This window comes from Coregonus clupeaformis, chromosome 10, assembly GCF_020615455.1.
Source record: "Coregonus clupeaformis isolate EN_2021a chromosome 10, ASM2061545v1, whole genome shotgun sequence".
Classification (NCBI taxonomy): domain Eukaryota; kingdom Metazoa; phylum Chordata; class Actinopteri; order Salmoniformes; family Salmonidae; genus Coregonus; species Coregonus clupeaformis.
Window position 1 is genome coordinate 3,097,320 of NC_059201.1, and position 18,756 is coordinate 3,116,075.

The window sequence follows — 18,756 nt, forward strand, 5'->3', positions numbered from 1 at the left end:
TGGTGTTCCAGGAGAAGGTACTGTACTGTCATTCAGACAGCTGTGGTGTTCCAGGAGAAGGTACTGTTCTGTCATTCAGACAGCTGTGGTGTTGCAAGAGAAGGTACTGTCATTCAGACAGCTGTAGTGTTGCAAGAGAAGGTACTGTCATTCAGACAGCTGTGGTGTTCCAGGAGAAGGTACTGTCATTCAGACAGCTGTGGTGTTCCAGGAGAAGGTACTGTTCTGTCATTCAGACAGCTGTGGTGTTGCAAGAGAAGGTACTGTCATTCAGACAGCTGTAGTGTTGCAAGAGAAGGTACTGTCATTCAGACAGCTGTGGTGTTCCATGAGAAGGTACTGTACTGTCATTCAGACAGCTGTGGTGTTGCAGGAGAAGGTACTGTCATTCAGACAGCTGTGGTGTTCCAGGAGAAGGTACTGTTCTGTCATTCAGACAGCTGTGGTGTTCCAGGAGAAGGTACTGTACTGTCATTCAGACAGCTGTGGTGTTGCAAGAGAAGGTACTGTCATTCAGACAGCTGTGGTGTTCCAGGAGAAGGTACTGTTCTGTCATTCAGACAGCTGTGGTGTTCCAGGAGAAGGTACTGTTCTGTCATTCAGACAGCTGTGGTGTTCCAGGAGAAGGTACTGTTCTGTCATTCAGACAGCTGTGGTGTTGCAAGAGAAGGTACTGTCATTCAGACAGCTGTAGTGTTGCAAGAGAAGGTACTGTCATTCAGACAGCTGTGGTGTTCCATGAGAAGGTACTGTACTGTCATTCAGACAGCTGTGGTGTTGCAGGAGAAGGTACTGTCATTCAGACAGCTGTGGTGTTCCAGGAGAAGGTACTGTTCTGTCATTCAGACAGCTGTGGTGTTCCAGGAGAAGGTACTGTACTGTCATTCAGACAGCTGTGGTGTTGCAAGAGAAGGTACTGTCATTCAGACAGCTGTGGTGTTCCAGGAGAAGGTACTGTTCTGTCATTCAGACAGCTGTGGTGTTCCAGGAGAAGGTACTGTTCTGTCATTCAGACAGCTGTGGTGTTCCAGGAGAAGGTACTGTTCTGTCATTCAGACAGCTGTGGTGTTCCATGAGAAGGTACTGTCATTCAGACAGCTGTGGTGTTCCAGGAGAAGGTACTGTTCTGTCATTCAGACAGCTGTGGTGTTCCAGGAGAAGGTACTGTTCTGTCATTCAGACAGCTGTGGTGTTCCAGGAAAAGGTACTGTCATTCAGACAGCTGTGGTGTTCCAGGAGAAGGTACTGTTCTGTCATTCAGACAGCTGTGGTGTTCCAGGAGAAGGTACTGTCATTCAGACAGCTGTGGTGTTCCAGGAGAAGGTACTGTACTGTCATTCAGACAGCTGTGGTGTTGCAGGAGAAGGTACTGTCATTCAGACAGCTGTGGTGTTCCAGGAGAAGGTACTGTACTGTCATTCAGACAGCTGTGGTGTTGCAGGAGAAGGTACTGTCATTCAGACAGCTGTAGTGTTCCAGGAGAAGGTACTGTACTGTCATTCAGACAGCTGTGGTGTTCCAGGAGAAGGTACTGTACTGTCATTCAGACAGCTGTGGTGTTCCAGGAGAAGGTACTGTACTGTCATTCAGACAGCTGTGGTGTTCCAGGAGAAGGTACTGTACTGTCATTCAGACAGCTGTGGTGTTCCAGGAGAAGGTACTGTACTGTCATTCAGACAGCTGTGGTGTTGCAGGAGAAGGTACTGTCATTCAGACAGCTGTGGTGTTCCAGGAGAAGGTACTGTCATTCAGACAGCTGTGGTGTTCCAGGAGAAGGTACTGTACTGTCATTCAGACAGCTGTGGTGTTCCAGGAGAAGGTACTGTCATTGTCATTCCCCTACTGTTGTTCAGGCAGGCCACACCCTTGACTAGCTCGATTGCCCCCCTCTTAAAATATTTTTGGGGAATAATCTAGAAGGAACGCTGCTGTTATTTGTACCTAAACATCGTAGTTGGAAATCTAATTGGATCCATTACACATGTCAAAGTCAGTCATTTGCTCTACGCATAAACAGTCCCCTTGTGAATGTTGCAAACCCCTGTTTTGAAATGCTGTGAACGTGCTTTCTAGACTAACTGTGTGTGTTGAAACAGGAGGGTCTGGTTGAGAAGCTGTTTAAATGGGCCCAGGAGGCAGAGCAGCCTCTGTGTATCTACGCTACAGGACTACTGGCTAGAGCGATGGAGAACCAGGAGATCGCTGCAAACTACAGGGATGAAAACTCCAAACTGGTTAGTACACACACACTGGTGTGTTTTGAGTTGTCGTTCGTAGACAATGCTTCAATGTCATCCTTGGTGTCTCAGGTGCCGCTGATGCTGATGAGGCTACGTGAGCTGCAGGATGAAGAATCAAAGAGTCGTCAGGCTTTAAAACGCCCCAGCCCTAAGAAGACCTTCCAGTCCCTCCAGTCTGTAGCAGAGGAACCTACAGACAGAGACCCCAACGAGGAAGAGAGCAGCACACCTCAACAGAATACAGCAACAGATAACGAGGAGGAGGAGGAGGAGGAGGAAGAGGAGAGGAAGGACAAAAAGGAGAGGGGAAGAGAGACGACATGTAGTAGCAGGGCTGCGTTGTCCAGGCCCAAGCCATCGTTCCACCTGGTTAAGGCCCAGAAGACCAGCAGCTGTGTATCGGTGAAGCCCATTCAAGACGCCCTGTACCAGCCAGGTCCATGCCCCGACACCAGCCTGGGAGGGCCTGAATCCAGGGGGCAGGAGTCTGGAGGAGGCCTGTGGAGGAAGAGAACTGCCACAGTCAGGGAGAATGGGAGGAAAGCCAAACAGGTAACATCCACCAGCATGTTTCTGAAATAGCATACTTTTTCCCTGTATAGTGCACTACTTTTGACCAGGGCTCATATGTCTCTGGTCGAAAGTAGTGCACTATAAATAGGGTGCCTTTTCAGACTCACACCCTTTTGTTGTACCTGTTCTTGTGTATTGTTTTCATATACAGCTGCAAAATCAAATCAAATGGCTGTTTTTGAGGGCTCATAAACCTCAATCTGAATCCACAGAAACTCCACTTCGCCTCCTCTTCCACGGATCCAGAGAGAGAGCGAGGGAGAGGATTGTCCTGCAGTACCGGTAGTGACCAGTCTAACAGTAGATGGTCAGAGATGAGCTCCTGGGTGATTGGGGACAACTACCGTCTGTACCCCCTCACCCCTGCTATAGAGCAACGCCTCATCCTCCAGTACCTCACACCCCTAGGAGATTACCAGGAGGTAAGGACCCCATCACCGCCTACCGCTTAACGTTGGTCCCACGTCACACCGATATTAAGGACCCCGTCACCACTTAACATTGGTCCCACATCACACAGATATTAAGGACCCCATCACCGCTTAACGTTGGTCCCACATCACACAGATATTAAGGACCCCATCACCGCTTAACGTTGGTCCCACATCACACAGATATTAAGGACCCCATCACCGCTTAACGTTGGTCCCACATCACACAGATATTAAGGACCCCGTCACCACTTAACGTTGGTCCCACATCACAGATATTAAGGACTCCATCACCACTTAACGTTGGTCCCACATCACAGATATTAAGGACTCCATCACCGCTTAACGTTGGTCCCACATCACAGATATTAAGGACTCCATCACCGCTTAACGTTGGTCCCACATCACACAGATATTAAGGACCCCATCACCACTTAACGTTGGTCCCACATCACAGATATTAAGGACTCCATCACCGCTTAACGTTGGTCCCACATCACAGATATTAAGGACTCCATCACCGCTTAACGTTGGTCCCACATCACACAGATATTAAGGACCCCATCACCACTTAACATTGGTCCCACGTCACACAGATATTAAGGACCCCATCACCACTTAACATTGGTCCCACGTCACACAGATATTAAGGACCCCATCACCGCATTAACGTTGGTCCCACATCACACAGATATTAAGGACCCCATCACCGCATTAACGTTGGTCCCACATCACACAGATATTAAGGACCCCATCACCACTTAACATTGGTCCCACATCACACAGATATTAAGGACCCCATCACCGCTTAACGTTGGTCCCACATCACACAGATATTAAGGACCCCATCACCGCATTAACGTTGGTCCCACATCACACAGATATTAAGGACCCCATCACCGCATTAACGTTGGTCCCACGTCACACAGATATTAAGGACCCCATCACCGCATTAACGTTGGTCCCACATCACACAGATATTAAGGACCCCATCACCACTTAACATTGGTCCCACGTCACACAGATATTAAGGACCCCATCACCGCATTAACGTTGGTCCCACATCACACAGATATTAAGGACCCCATCACCGCATTAACGTTGGTCCCACATCACAGATATTAAGGACCCCATCACCGCTTAACGTTGGTCCCACATCACACAGATATTAAGGACTCCATCACCACTTAACGTTGGTCCCACATCACACAGATATTAAGGACCCCATCACCGCATTAACGTTGGTCCCACGTCGCACAGATATTAAGGACTCCATCACCACTTAACGTTGGTCCCACATCACACAGATATTAAGGACCCCATCACCGCATTAACGTTGGTCCCACGTCGCATAATTACATCACATGTCCCTGATATGCATGTATTAACATGGTAGTTACATTAGCAAGTACAGTGTTAGTCACACACAAAGTACTTAGAAATGACATACCCTCTTAGCCATTCTTCATACTCATGTATTGTCAGTCACGTTAACTGGTCAAACAAGCGTTGGATAAACGTATCTATGTGCTTTGAGGACTTGAACCAACTGTGTTGTTCCCTCTGTCTCTCGTCCTGGAGCTGCTAGCTGTGTTCATGCAGATGGACACCAGAGAGCTTCTCATGTACTACATTGACCTGAAACACACCCACGATGTCCAGCTCACCTTCGACTCACTCCTGGTAAATCATCGTCACTGATGTCGTTATTTAGCAGGAGTGCCACTCCAGGTCTTCACGTTACGGTTTTATTTCCTGTGACTACATTGTTATTCCCTATTAGGTGAATTGGGTTTGGTGAGGAACTGAAACCATATTTGGGTTGTTGTTTTTTTCGCCAGCTACTAGTCATTACCTGCAGAGTAGAGAATAAGGGAAACCCCCTGGAAACAGGAGGGTTAGGAGACTCACACCATGAGTATCTCAATAGCCTGACTGTTGCAGTTCAGCTGTGTCTGTGTGTCTGTGATAAGACCATGTGAAGGCTGAGGGCGAGGTTCTGCTCACATAGAGATAGTGTCCGAATGTCGGTGTAACGGACCTCGTTTGATGAACCATGCTTGCTTTATGGAAAACCTTGCCTGAGACCTGAATATTTGTGTTAGCTCCCCCCCAAGGTAATCCCTGGTCTTTAGTTTAGTGGGCTAACACAGTTCTGTTAGTCTGGTTTTTAACCGTGGTCAGTCACGTTGGCTCATCTCTAATCACGCTGTATTATTTGCGTCTTTGTCTCCAGTACCTTGCCTACCTGCTCCTGCACAAGAAGTTTGCAGCTGACTTCATAGCTCATGGAGGAGTGCAGACGCTGCTGGATATCCCCAGACCCTCCATGGCTGCCACAGGGGTGTCACTGTGCCTCTACTACCTGGCTTATAACCAGGACGCCATAGAGAGGGTAGGAGTCTCACACACACACACACACACACACACACACTTACCACACAGAAGTAAATCCACATTTATCTCCCCCAAATTAAACCTCATTGTATGTCATTTTGTTAACTGTCACGCGACTTGAAACGTATAACTGTGTAGGCGTGTATGTTAGCGGACTGTGTCTCCCCCTCCTTCAGGTGTGTATGTAAACCTGACTGTGTCTCCGCCTCCTTCAGGTGTGTATGTAAACCTGACTGTGTCTCCCTCCTTCAGGTGTGTATGTAAACCTGACTGTGTCTCCCTCCTTCAGGTGTGTATGTAAACCTGACTGTGTCTCCCTCCTTCAGGTGTGTATGTAAACCTGACTGTGTCTCCCTCCTTCAGGTGTGTATGTAAACCTGACTGTGTCTCCCTCCTTCAGGTGTGTATGTAAACCTGACTGTGTCTCCCTCCTTCAGGTGTGTATGTAAACCTGACTGTGTCTCCCTCCTTCAGGTGTGTATGCTGGCAGACGGTGTGCTGTCGGACATGGTGGGCTATGCCCTGTGGCTCCTGGAGTGTTCCCACGCGTCAGGCTGCTGCCATGCCACCATGTTCTTCTCCATCTCCTTCTCGTTCAGAGCGATACTGCAGCTGTTTGACCAGCAGGACGGGCTCAGGAGACTAGTCAACCTGGTGAATAGAGCTCCAGTATTTCCCCTAGCGTTACGTTTGTGAGGCGGGCTCCCCCCCTGCCCTAGCTATGTCGCCCCTCTGCTAAAAGAGTTACAGCTTCTACTGATTTTCAGAAGACAACTGTGCTGTTTAGTTCCCTTTGACCCAGTGCTGTGTACCCCCCTCTCTCTCTCTCTAGATCAGTACATTGAAGATCCTGAACACAGAGGACCAGGGGGCCATGTTGAGTGACGACCAGGTGTTCTCCAGCCGTCAGACAGCCAAACACACCTGTATGGCCCTGAGAAGGTACTTCGAGGCCCACCTGGCTGTCAGGGTGGAGCAAGTCAAACAGTCCCTCCATAGGACTGAAGGGGGCGCTCAAGTTCACCCTCAGCCTTACTACAAGGTAGGTTCCCTTTTTAGTGAAGTCCTGAGATGAACACACAAACTAAACATTCATTTAGACATGATCAAGATTAGCTACTTTAATTTGGGATGTTAAAGATGTATTCATTGATTTTAGTTGAATGATCGATTATGGATAACGAAGACTGATTGACTTGTTGTGTGTATGTTCCCCCCCAGTCGTGTTCATACAGCCATGAGCAGGTGGTGGAGATGATGGAGTTTCTGATAGAGTGTGGTCCCGTTCAGCTTCACTGGGAGCCTGTAGATTTGTTCCAGAAGCTCTCCTGTATACCCCTGATGTTACAACTCATCTCTATAGCCTGCGACTGGAGGACTTACTATGGCAGGTACGTTACATTTTAGTCATTTTAGCAGACGCTCTTATCCAGAGCGACTTACAGTTAGTGAATACATTATTTTTTTAAAGTAGTCCCACGTTACTAGCAGTCTCTCTAATTGACCTGATCAACATCTGCACATTCTCCAAATGAAGACTTCACAGATCTGTTTTGTTCTTTACCCAGTTTCTCGCTGTCGTTTGTTGTCATGACAAAATGCACGAGTTGGCAAATGCCTAAACTGTGACCAGGCTAAGACTTTGAAACGTTGTGATTTTAAAAACCCCAATATCATTTTTTCCCCAAGGTCTAGTGGGCAGTTCCAGGTATATCTAGTTGAGTGAAGATAAAAGCCCTGTTCAGTCCTTCCTCCTCCTCTTGTCAGTGAGAGTGCTGCACCCCCATAGAGATAACACTGTGTTACAGGTCTGATACGGTGCGTTTTGCCCTGGACATCCTGGCCATGTTGACTGTAGCGCCAAATGTTCAGCTGCTGCTTGCTGAGACTGTCGACGTGCTGGATAAAGGAGGATCCACCGTCTGCACTGTCGGTATGTCTCTCTAGATTCTCTATCTATACTACTAGGTCAGTCTCTAGATTCTCTATCTATATATATATACTACTAGGTCAGTCTCTAGATTCTCTATCTATATATACTACTAGGTCAGTCTCTAGATTCTCTATCTATATATACTACTAGGTCAGTCTCTAGATTCTCTATATATATATATATACTACTAGGTCAGTCTCTAGATTCTCTATATATACTACTAGGTCAGTCTCTAGATTATCTCTATATACATATCCTACTAGGTCAGTCTCTAGATTCTCTATCTATATATACTACTAGGTCAGTCTCTAGATTCTCTATCTATATATACTACTAGGTCAGTCTCTAGATTCTCTCTATATATATACTACTAGGTCAGTCTCTAGATTCTCTCTATATATATATACTACTAGGTCAGTCTCTAGATTCTCTATCTATATATACTACTAGGTCAGTCTCTAGATTCTCTATCTATATATACTACTAGGTCAGTCTCTAGATTCTCTATCTATATATACTACTAGGTCAGTCTCTAGATTCTCTATCTATATATACTACTAGGTCAGTCTCTAGATTCTCTCTCTATATATACTACTAGGTCAGTCTCTAGATTCTCTATCTATATATACTACTAGGTCAGTCTCTAGATTCTCTATCTATATATACTACTAGATCAGTCTCTAGATTCTCTATCTATATATACTACTAGGTCAGTCTCTAGATTCTCTTATCTATATATACTACTAGGTCAGTCTCTAGATTCTCTATATATACTACTAGGTCAGTCTCTAGATTCTCTATATATACTACTAGGTCAGTCTCTAGATTCTCTATCTATATATACTACTAGGTCAGTCTCTAGATTCTCTATATATATATACTACTAGGTCAGTCTCTAGATTCTCTATATATATACTACTAGGTCAGTCTCTAGATTCTCTATATATATACTACTAGGTCAGTCTCTATATTCTCTCTATATATACTACTAGGTCAGTCTCTAGATTCTCTATCTATATACTACTAGGTCAGTCTCTAGATTCTCTATATATATACTACTAGGTCAGTCTCTAGATTCTCTATCTATATATACTACTAGGTCAGTCTCTAGATTCTCTATCTATATATACTACTAGGTCAGTCTCTAGATTCTCTATCTATATACTACTAGGTCAGTCTCTAGATTCTCTATCTATATATACTACTAGGTCAGTCTCTACATTCTCTATCTATCTATACTACTATGTCAGTCTCTAGATTCTCTATCTATACTACTAGGTCAGTCTCTAGATTCTCTATCTATATATATACTACTAGGTCAGTCTCTAGATTCTCTATCTATCTATACTACTAGGTCAGTCTCTAGATTATCTCTCTATATATATACTACTAGGTCAGTCTCTAGATTCTCTCTCTATATATATACTACTAGGTCAGTCTCTAGATTCTCTATCTATCTATACTACTAGGTCAGTCTCTAGATTCTCTCTCTATATATATATACTACTAGGTCAGTCTCTAGATTCTCTCTCTATATATATACTACTAGGTCAGTCTCTAGATTCTCTATCTATATATACTACTAGGTCAGTCTCTAGATTCTCTATATATACTACTAGGTCAGTCTCTAGATTATTTATATATATAGACTACTAGGTCAGTCTCTAGATTCTCTATATATATACTACTAGGTCAGTCTCTAGATTCTCTATATATATACTACTAGGTCAGTCTCTAGATTCTCTATATATATACTACTAGGTCAGTCTCTAGATTCTCTATCTATATATACTACTAGGTCAGTCTCTAGATTCTCTATCTATATATATACTACTAGGTCAGTCTCTAGATTCTCTCTCTATATATACTACTAGGTCAGTCTCTAGATTCTCTATCTATACTACTAGGTCAGTCTCTAGATTCTCTATCTATATATACTACTAGGTCAGTCTCTAGATCAGGGGGCACCAAAAGGTCGATCTTCAAGGCATTCCTAGTCGATCACTAAACATTTCTGTAAAAAACCCAACGATAAAGCCTTGCGTTCCTATTTGTTTTATTCGTTTCTTGCTGTTGGTGGGTGGTGCACTTGTTTCAGCAGCCCTAGCGTCAGGAAGGAAAAGTGTTCCCATTTTGAACCATTTTGTGTGTCTGAAGGCAGAACTCCGCCTACCCGGCAGGCCCAGAGAGCAAATCAAGTGCACCTCTATAGGCCTACCGCTGGCCAATCAGATAGCTCAGATCACCGTGTTTTCAGTTTCCTCAAGCCATAGACTGTAAAAAGAAGCTTAAGAGCGCACAGCAAAGTTGATACGGTGAGATTTCAAAACGTTTAAAACCACGACTAGAGAAGACTCAATGAATACAGCAAAGAGCTGCTGTTTTTATGAGTAAGTTTTAAGTTGTTATTCAGCACTGTTAACACTTTGTTCAACACTTTTATAAGACATAAAATGCAAGTTCTCCCTACTTCCACTCACGCACTGCAGCTGCATTAAATGAATAGCAAAGTGTTTCGATAAGCCTGCGTTTCGTCATCAGTGCTTGACCTGGTCCGGAGCTGTCCAGAGCGCCGTATCGGCACTTCTAGTTTTTGGGGAATTGCGTACCGCCTCCTCTATAAAACAAAATAGCCTATCGTCGTCCCGGAATCTGTGAGTGACAGCAGGCTGTTCAAGATTGCGCAGATTGAAAAATGCGCCAGCCTGAATGGCATGATGCACTGTCCCAAGTTGTCAAAAGTAGGGTTTGTAAGGTCATGAAAAGTTATGGAAATTAGTTTTAATAATTTTTCTTAATGTAATTCGTGAAGGCACACTTGTAAATGTTATCAATCACTTTAAAAATCGACATATCAGCCATTATCAGAATGACCCTTCTGTGTGTGTGACGGAGCGAGTGGGCCGTTGCCCGAGGAGAGAGAGCGCGACATTTCAGCAGCAGCTATAAAATAACGACTAACTAGCTAACTGCTACAAGTTGTTGTTGAATTGGCTCTCGCTAGTTAACTACAGCTAACTAAGCATTCATGTCGTCACCTTTCCACTGCACTGTAGATAGCTTAAATACATCTGCACTGTTGGAAAGCTGGGATTCCCATCCATTAAACAGTAGCCATGTAATTGCGACAACGTTAAAAGTATTCTAAGAATAGCCTAATTCACAGAACTGGCTGTGCATAGAACTCCCCAGAAACATGAATATTCGAGCCTTTTATATATTTAAACATGTCTAGTTAGATACCTCGCTTTGAAGGAGCCAACTGTATCCATTTGATCCCCCGATTCATTGAATGAGGGAATAATTTTATAAAGACAAATGTATTTGGTTGAACAGCAGCATTCCAGTATCAATAATACTTACTTTTTTTCATGTAAGCTATAATCATAGTCCATGAAAATGTAGTTAAGTCATGGAAAATGTGTATGAAACCTTAACAGTGAATAGTAGGAGGTCGTCGTTTGTGAATTTCAGTGAACATCGTCTAATGGACTGACTTGGAAAAAGACAGCTCCCGAACCTCACTTCTTCCATCCCAAGTCAAGCACTGGTTGTTATTATCAGGTTGTGTCTTTTTTTTTTTAAAGAAGGATATTTCACTTCCTGGTCAAAAGGAACCAACATGAATTGGTGCATGAGGCAGAAACAATGAAGTGTGACTTCAGTTTTTCGCCATCGGCTGGAAGACTGTCCCCTTTTTTCAGCGGAGGGAGGGAGGGAGGGTAAGAGAAGGGACGGTGAGTCGGGTTGAGAGGCAACCTTACTGCTCCTCTCGCCCTCCCTCCCGCCTGCCCTAGATCAGTCTCTTCTATATATCTATATTTGTGTTTTTTCCAATCTATGATCTATACTAGGGACAGTGTTTCTTGAACCTGTGACTGGACTAGTAAAAACTCATGACCTACATTTTTAACACCAAGTGGGAGTTTTCACTTTCTCAATACTATGTTACAAGGAATGTTACTTTATCTGACCTTTTTTTTACTGTGTTCCTCCTGGAGGTATGAGTATTATCCTGGGTGTGGCGGAGGGAGAGGTGTTTGTCAACGATGCAGAGATCCAGAAGTCAGCGCTCCAGGTGATCACCAACTGCGTGTGTGCCCCCGACCACACCCTCTCTTCCATGGGCAGCTTTCTACACCACCACCAGGCCAAGCACCCCCAGGAGAGCGTGCTCACCAAGATGTGGAACGTTGTCCAGGCCAACAACGGCATCAAGGTAGGTAGTATGTTAGAGAGGCAGATGGCCTAGGGGTTAGGGCTAAGGCTGTTGTAACCTCTGTGTAGGTGTGTCTCTGGGAGGGGAGGGGGGGGGTAAAGTCATATATCTTCTTATTCCTCTGATGTTAGTGACTGCAGTAAAGACAGGCTTCCCATTTTGATTTTCAAACTCTTTAAATCCTGTAATGAATCACTCCTCCTTCTTCCAGGTCCTCCTTGGTTTACTGACAGTCAAGATGCCCATCACGGACGCAGACCTGATTCGAACGCTGGCTTGTAAGGCTCTGGTTGGTCTGTGTCGCTCCAGGGCTGTCAGACAGATCATCTCCAAACTGCCGCTCTTCTCCTCGTCACACATACAGCAGCTGATGAAGGAACCTGTGCTGCAGGACAAACGCTCTCAACACGTCCGTTTCTGCCGCTACGCTGTCGAGCTCATAGAGAGGGTGTCGGGTAAATCAAATCAAAAACCGCCTTCAAAAACAAAACGGATCAACTGTATTTGCATAGCCAGTTTCGTACAAGGTAGCAATACAATACTGAAAACATAAATCGGAGATCATGAAATGTAGGACCGGACGTTAACAGAAGGCACATTTTAACTTCTTTAGGAAAACAGCCCCAGTGTTGAAAACAAACATCCATGATGTTGTCGGCCAGTGTCGCATGTATTTATTTCCTAAGCTATAGCACACACACAGTTTTACATACAGCAGGTTTTTAAAGGACCAAAGAGTTTGGTCTGTGTGTTCATTTTATTGTCCCGGCACCTGATCAAATGAACGGTAGGATAAACAACTAAGACAAAAAGGTGTCTTTTCATAATGCCTCTGCTTCCCTCAGGTAAACTCCTTTTCATAATGCCTCTGCTTCCCTCAGGTAAACTCCTTTTCATAATGCCTCTTCTTCCCTCAGGTAAACTCCTTTTCATAATGCCTCTTCTTCCCTCAGGTAAACCCCTGTTGATAGGGACAGATGTGTCTTTGGCCCGGCTCCAGAGGGCTAACGTTGTGGCCCAGTCCCGTATATCCTTTCCTGAGAAGGAGCTGTTGCTGCTCATCAGGAACCACCTGGTGGCTAAAGGACTCCTGGACACAGCCTCAGCCCTAACCAAGGAGGCTGATCTCCCCTCCGGCCCACTCTCCTCCTCCCCCTCGCTCTTCCCGGCGGTCTATGTAGCTCCTCCCCCCATCTCTTCGTCCGCTGTATTACCCAGAACCCCAAGGGGCATGGCCAACGGAGGAGTGGGAGTGGCTGCTCGCCTCGCTGCAGTGACCCCATCATCATCATCATCATCTTCGTCTTCTTTGGTCCATACACAGACGCCACGCCCCTCCTCCTCTTCCTCTCTCCCTCCTTCCACCCCCCACGGCCCACCTCCCCATGGTTTGCCCCAGATTGGACGTATCCTGTTCACGCGGGAGCGCTCCTCTGTCTCCTGTAGCCCTGGAGCTGAACTCTGCAGCGTTGGTGGCAGCAGTGGGAAGCGGCCTTCCAGTGTGCTGAGACAGAAGTCGGACCACGGAGCGTTCAGCCAGAGCCCTGCCATGAAGAAACAGCTTGACAGACACCTGCCATCCCCGCCTTCCCTCGACAGCATCATCACAGAATACCTCAGGGAGCAGCATGCCAGGTTTGAAGACATTTATTTAACATTTATTCAACATTTTATTTAACATTTATTCAACATTTTATTTAACATTTATTCAACATTTTATTTTACATTTATGCTGACACACCATCATATACATAAACTCAGCAAAAAAAAGAAACGTCCTCTCACTGTCAACAACTGAGACATAAACTGAACACGTTCCACAGACGTGTGACTAACAGAAATTGAATAATGTGTCCCTGAACAAAGGGGGGGGTCAAAATCAAAAGTAACAGTCAGTATCTGGTGTGGCCACCAGCTGCATTAAGTACTGCAGTGCATCTCCTCCTCATGGACTGCACCAGATTTGCCAGTTCTTGCTGTGAGATGTTACCCCACTCTTCCACCAAGGCACCTGCAAGTTCCTGGACATTTCTGTGGGGGAATGGCCCTAGCCCTCACCCTCCGATCCAACAGGTCCCAGACGTGCTCAATGGGATTGAGATCCGGGCTCTTCGCTGGCCATGGCAGAACACTGACATTCCTGTCTTGCAGGAAATCATGCACAGAACGAGCAGTATGGCTGGTGGCATTGTCATGCTGGAGGGTCATGTCAGGATGAACCTGCAGGAAGGGTACCACATGAGGGAGGAGGATGTCTTCCCTGTAACGCACAGCGTTGAGATTGCTTGCTATGACAACAAGCTCAGTCCGATGATGCTGTGACACACCGCCCCAGACCATGACGGACCCTCCACCTCCAAATCGATCCCGCTCCAGAGTACAGGCCTCGGTGTAACGCTCATTCCTTCGACGATAAACGCAAATCCGACCATCACCCCTGGTGAGACAAAACCACGATTCGTCAGTGAAGAGCACGTTTTGCCAGTCCTGTCTGGTCCAGCGACGGTGGGTTTGTGCCCATAGGCGGCGACGTTGCCGGTTATGTCTGGTGAGGACCTGCCTTACAACAGGCCTACAAGCCCTCAGTCCAGCCTCTCTCAGCCTTTTGCGGACAGTCTGAGCACTGATGGAAGGATTGTGCGTTCCTGTGTAACTCGGGCAGTTGTTGTTGCACCTGTACCTGTCCCGCAGGTGTGATGTTCGGAGTACTGATCCTGTGCAGGTGTTGTTACACGTGGTCTGACACTGCGAGGACGATCAGCTGTCCGTCCTGTCTCCCTGTAGCGCTGTCTTAGGCGTCTCACAGTACGGACATTGCAATTTATTGCCCTGGCCACATCTGCAGTCCTCATGCCTCCTTGCAGCATACCTAAGGCACGTTCACGCAGATGAGCAGGGACCCTGGGCATCTTTCTTTTGGTGTTTTTCAGAGTCAGTAGAAAGGCCTCTTTTTAGTGTCTTAAGTTTTCATAACTGTGACCTTAATTGCCTACCGTCTGTAAGCTGTTAGTGTCTTAACGACCGTTCCACAGGTGCATGTTCATGAATTGTTTATGGTTCATTGAACGAGCATGGAGAAACAGTGTTTAAACCCTTTACAATGAAGATCTGTGAAGTTATTTTCACTAATTATCTTTGAAAGACAGGGTCCTGAAAAAGGGACGTTTCTTTTTTTTTTGCTGAGTTTATATATTTATATTTCGGACTGACGTTGCTCGTTCTAATATTTATATATTTAGTAATTCCTTTTATTTTTGGGATTTGTGTGTATTGTTAGGTATTACTGCACTGTTGGAGCATAAGTATTTCGCTACACCTAAAGAATATGTGTACGCAACCAATAACATTTGATTTTATTCATTTATTTTACGTTTGTTACAATTTTATTTTACGTTTATTTAAACTAAGCAAGTCAATTTAACAACAAATGCTTTTATTTACTTTATTTCTGATGTATTTCTTTATTTCAGGTGTAGCAACCCAGTGACTACCTGCCCTCCCTTCTCCCTGTTCACACCCCACCAGTGCCCAGAGCCCAAGCAGAGACGCCAGGCCCCTACTAATATCACCTCCAGGCTGACCAGCAGGGTGCTGTATCCGAAACATGGAGGGGTGGACGGGGGCTGCCTGGACAGACACCTCATCTTCAGCAGGTAGGCGTCACCTGTCCTCGGAATGGGCCCGCATTACGTCCAGGCCTCTGTCTTCGGGTTCATTTCAGTTGTCTTGAAGTGGCTACATTCATTTTCTCACCTCCTTCAAAGGAGGAGAAGACACTGTAAAACTATTGAGATGCAGCCAGGATGTCATACTCCTTTAGGCTTTTCATCTAGTCCACTTCACCTAAGACTATTGAGGAAGAGAACTTTCCAGATCCACGTCTGGTCTGACAACAGCTGATAATCAGCTGAGGGGATGCGCTGTACCAAAAAATTATCCAATGGAGGGAATCAACGCAGTTGCGCATTAGATTAAGCATTCTCAGTAGGAGGAGCCTACTATGCTGATATTTGTTGCTTACTGCATTGGTTTTTACAAAACAGTACATTCTAAATGGTATGTAGTACGATTATTACACAGTATGCAGTTTAAGGAAGTAGTCTACAAGCCAGATTTCGGCCACGGCCAGTGTCTGCTTTACTTTCTCTTTCTGTAGCTCTTCCTGATGCCTCTCAGGTTTACGTTAAGCCTCCGTCTCGTCTCTTTCTGTAGCTCTTCCTGATGCCTCTCAGGTTTTACGTTAAGCCTCCGTCTCTTCTCTTTCTGTAGCTCTTCCTGATGCCTCTCAGGTTTTACGTTAAGCCTCCGTCTCTTCTCTTTCTGTAGCTCTTCCTGATGCCTCTCAGGTTTTACGTTAAGCCTCCGTCTCTTCTCTTTCTGTAGCTCTTCCTGATGCCTCTCAGGTTTTACGTTAAGCCTCCGTCTCGTCTCTTTCTGTAGCTCTTCCTGATGCCTCTCAGGTTTTACGTTAAGCCTCCGTCTCTTCTCTTTCTGTAGCTCTTCCTGATGCCTCTCAGGTTTTACGTTATGCCTCCGTCTCGTCTCTTTCTGTAGCTCTTTAGCTTGAGCCCTTCATGATGTCTTTCTCCCCAGGTTCCGGCCCATCTCAGTGTTCAGGGAGGCTGAGGAGGATGACAGTGGTTTCACCTGCTGTGCCTTCTCAGCCCGCGAGCGTTTCCTGATGCTGGGGACGTATACAGGACACCTGAAGCTCTATAACGTGTTCAGCGGACAGGAGGAGGCTAGCTACAGCTGTCATACTTCAGCCATCACTCACCTGGAGCCCTCACGGGTATGTATATTGATGGATGGATGGATGGATGGATGGATGGATGGATAGATCAGAGTGGTCAGGAGGAGGATGGCTACAGCGGTTACTCGCCTGGAACCATCACCGATCAATAGTAATAATCTACTACTACTACATCTACAAATATAGCTGCAATTAGCCATCAGGATAACGTATACTTCTTGCCACGTTTGCCAAATATCAGAACTCAAAATCAAACAGGTCATGCAATATGTATTTTGGACAATTTTTCATGACAGGGCTGGGAATTGCCAGGGACCTGATGATACGATATTATCATGGTACTTTGGTGCCGATACGATATGTATTACGATTCTATACAGTGGGGAAAAAAAGTATTTAGTCAGCCACCAATTGTGCAAGTTCTCCCACTTAAAAAGATGAGAGAGGCCTGTAATTTTCATCATAGGTACACGTCAACTATGACAGACAAATTGAGGAAAAAAATCCAGAAAATCACATTGTGAGGATTTTTTTATGAATTTATTTGCAAATTATGGTGGAAAATAAGTATTTGGTCAATAACAAAAGTTTCTCAATACTTTGTTATATACCCTTTGTTGGCAATGAGACAGGTCAAACGTTTTCTGTAAGTCTTCACAAGGTTTTCACACACTGTTGCTGGTATTTTTGGCCCATTCCTCCATGCAGATCTCCTCTAGAGCAGTGATGTTTTGGGGCTGACGCTGGGCAACACGGACTTTCAACTCCCTCCAAAGATTTTCTATGGGGTTGAGATCTTGAGACTGGCTAGGCCACTCCAGAACCTTGAAATGCTTCTTAGGAAGCCACTCCTTCGTTGCCCGGGCGGTGTGTTTGGGATCATTGTCATGCTGAAAGACCCAGCCACGTTTCATCTTCAATGCCCTTGCTGATGGAAGGAGGTTTTCACTCAAAATCTCACGATACATGGCCCCATTCATTCTTTCCTTTACACGGATCAGTCATCCAGGTCCCTTTGCAGAAAAACAGCCCCAAAGCATGATGTTTCCACCCCCATGCTTCACAGTAGGTATGGTGTTCTTTGGATGCAACTCAGCATTCTTTGTCCTCCAAACACGACGAGTTTAGTTTGAACAAAAAAGTTCTATTTTGGTTTCATCTGACCATATGACATTCTCCCAATCCTCTTCTGGATCATCCAAATGCACTCTAGCAAACTTCAGACGGGCCTGGACATGTACTGGCTTAAACAGGGGACACGTCTGGCACTGCATGATTTGAGTCCCTGGCAGCGTAGTGTGTTACTGATGGTAGGCTTTGTTACTTTGGTCCCAGCTCTCTGCAGGTCATTCCCCTAGGTCCCCCCGTGTGGTTCTGGGATTTTTGCTCACCGTTCTTGTGATCATTTTGACCCCACGGGGGTGAGATCTTGCGTGGAGCCCCAGATCGAGGGAGAATATCAGTGGTCTTGTATGTCTTCCATTTCCTAATAATTGCTCCCACAGTTGATTTCTTCAAACCAAGCTGCTTACCTATTGCAGATTCAGTCTTCCCAGCCTGGTGCAGGTCTACAATTGTGTTTCTGGTGTCCTTTGACAGCTCTTTGGTCTTGGCCATAGTGGAGTTTGGAGTGTGACTGTTTGAGGTTGTGGACAGGTGTCTTTTATACTGATAACAAGTTCAAACAGGTGCCATTAATACAGGTAACGAGTGGAGGACACAAGAGCCTCTTAAAGAATAAGTTATAGGTCTGTGAGAGCCAGAAATCTTGCTTGTTTGTAGGTGACCAAATACTTATTTTCCACCATAATTTGCAAATAAATTCATAAAAAATCCTACAATGTGATTTTCTGGATTTTTTTTCCTCAATTTGTCTGTCATAGTTGACGTGTACCTATGATGAAAATTACAGGCCTCTCTCATCTTTTTAAGTGGGAGAACTTGCACAATTGGTGGCTGACTAAATACTTTTTTCCCCCACTGTATGTATTGCAATTTGATACTGTGATTTTTATTGTGATTCGTGGATCCAAATATATTGCTCCTCATATATCTGCTGCAGAGGGACAAGCTAGAGCCATGAGAAAACAAGTTTTGATCAGTTATGGAGAAAAAAAATTGCTGGGAAAAAAATTGGCTCCCTCTTTAAAAAGAAGATGGAGAACAAGCTATAAAGGAAAAATACTGGAGTTGTGGCGCAGGTATAGCCA

General features: G+C 45.2%; 1 protein-coding gene across 1 annotated transcript in view; it reads left to right on the forward strand.

The window, feature by feature from the left end:
- The window catches only part of LOC121574710 (DDB1- and CUL4-associated factor 1), a 28,971-nt gene that overhangs the window by 2,097 nt on the left and 8,118 nt on the right, over window positions 1-18,756 (forward strand). The window contains 14 exon segments of the mRNA XM_045223212.1: window positions 2,097-2,234; window positions 2,310-2,792; window positions 3,026-3,235; window positions 4,826-4,927; window positions 5,481-5,639; window positions 6,116-6,295; window positions 6,474-6,683; window positions 6,863-7,032; window positions 7,450-7,574; window positions 11,576-11,793; window positions 12,005-12,248; window positions 12,747-13,428; window positions 15,264-15,446; window positions 16,387-16,585. Coding sequence (XP_045079147.1) covers window positions 2,097-2,234; window positions 2,310-2,792; window positions 3,026-3,235; window positions 4,826-4,927; window positions 5,481-5,639; window positions 6,116-6,295; window positions 6,474-6,683; window positions 6,863-7,032; window positions 7,450-7,574; window positions 11,576-11,793; window positions 12,005-12,248; window positions 12,747-13,428; window positions 15,264-15,446; window positions 16,387-16,585 — 3,303 coding nt within the window.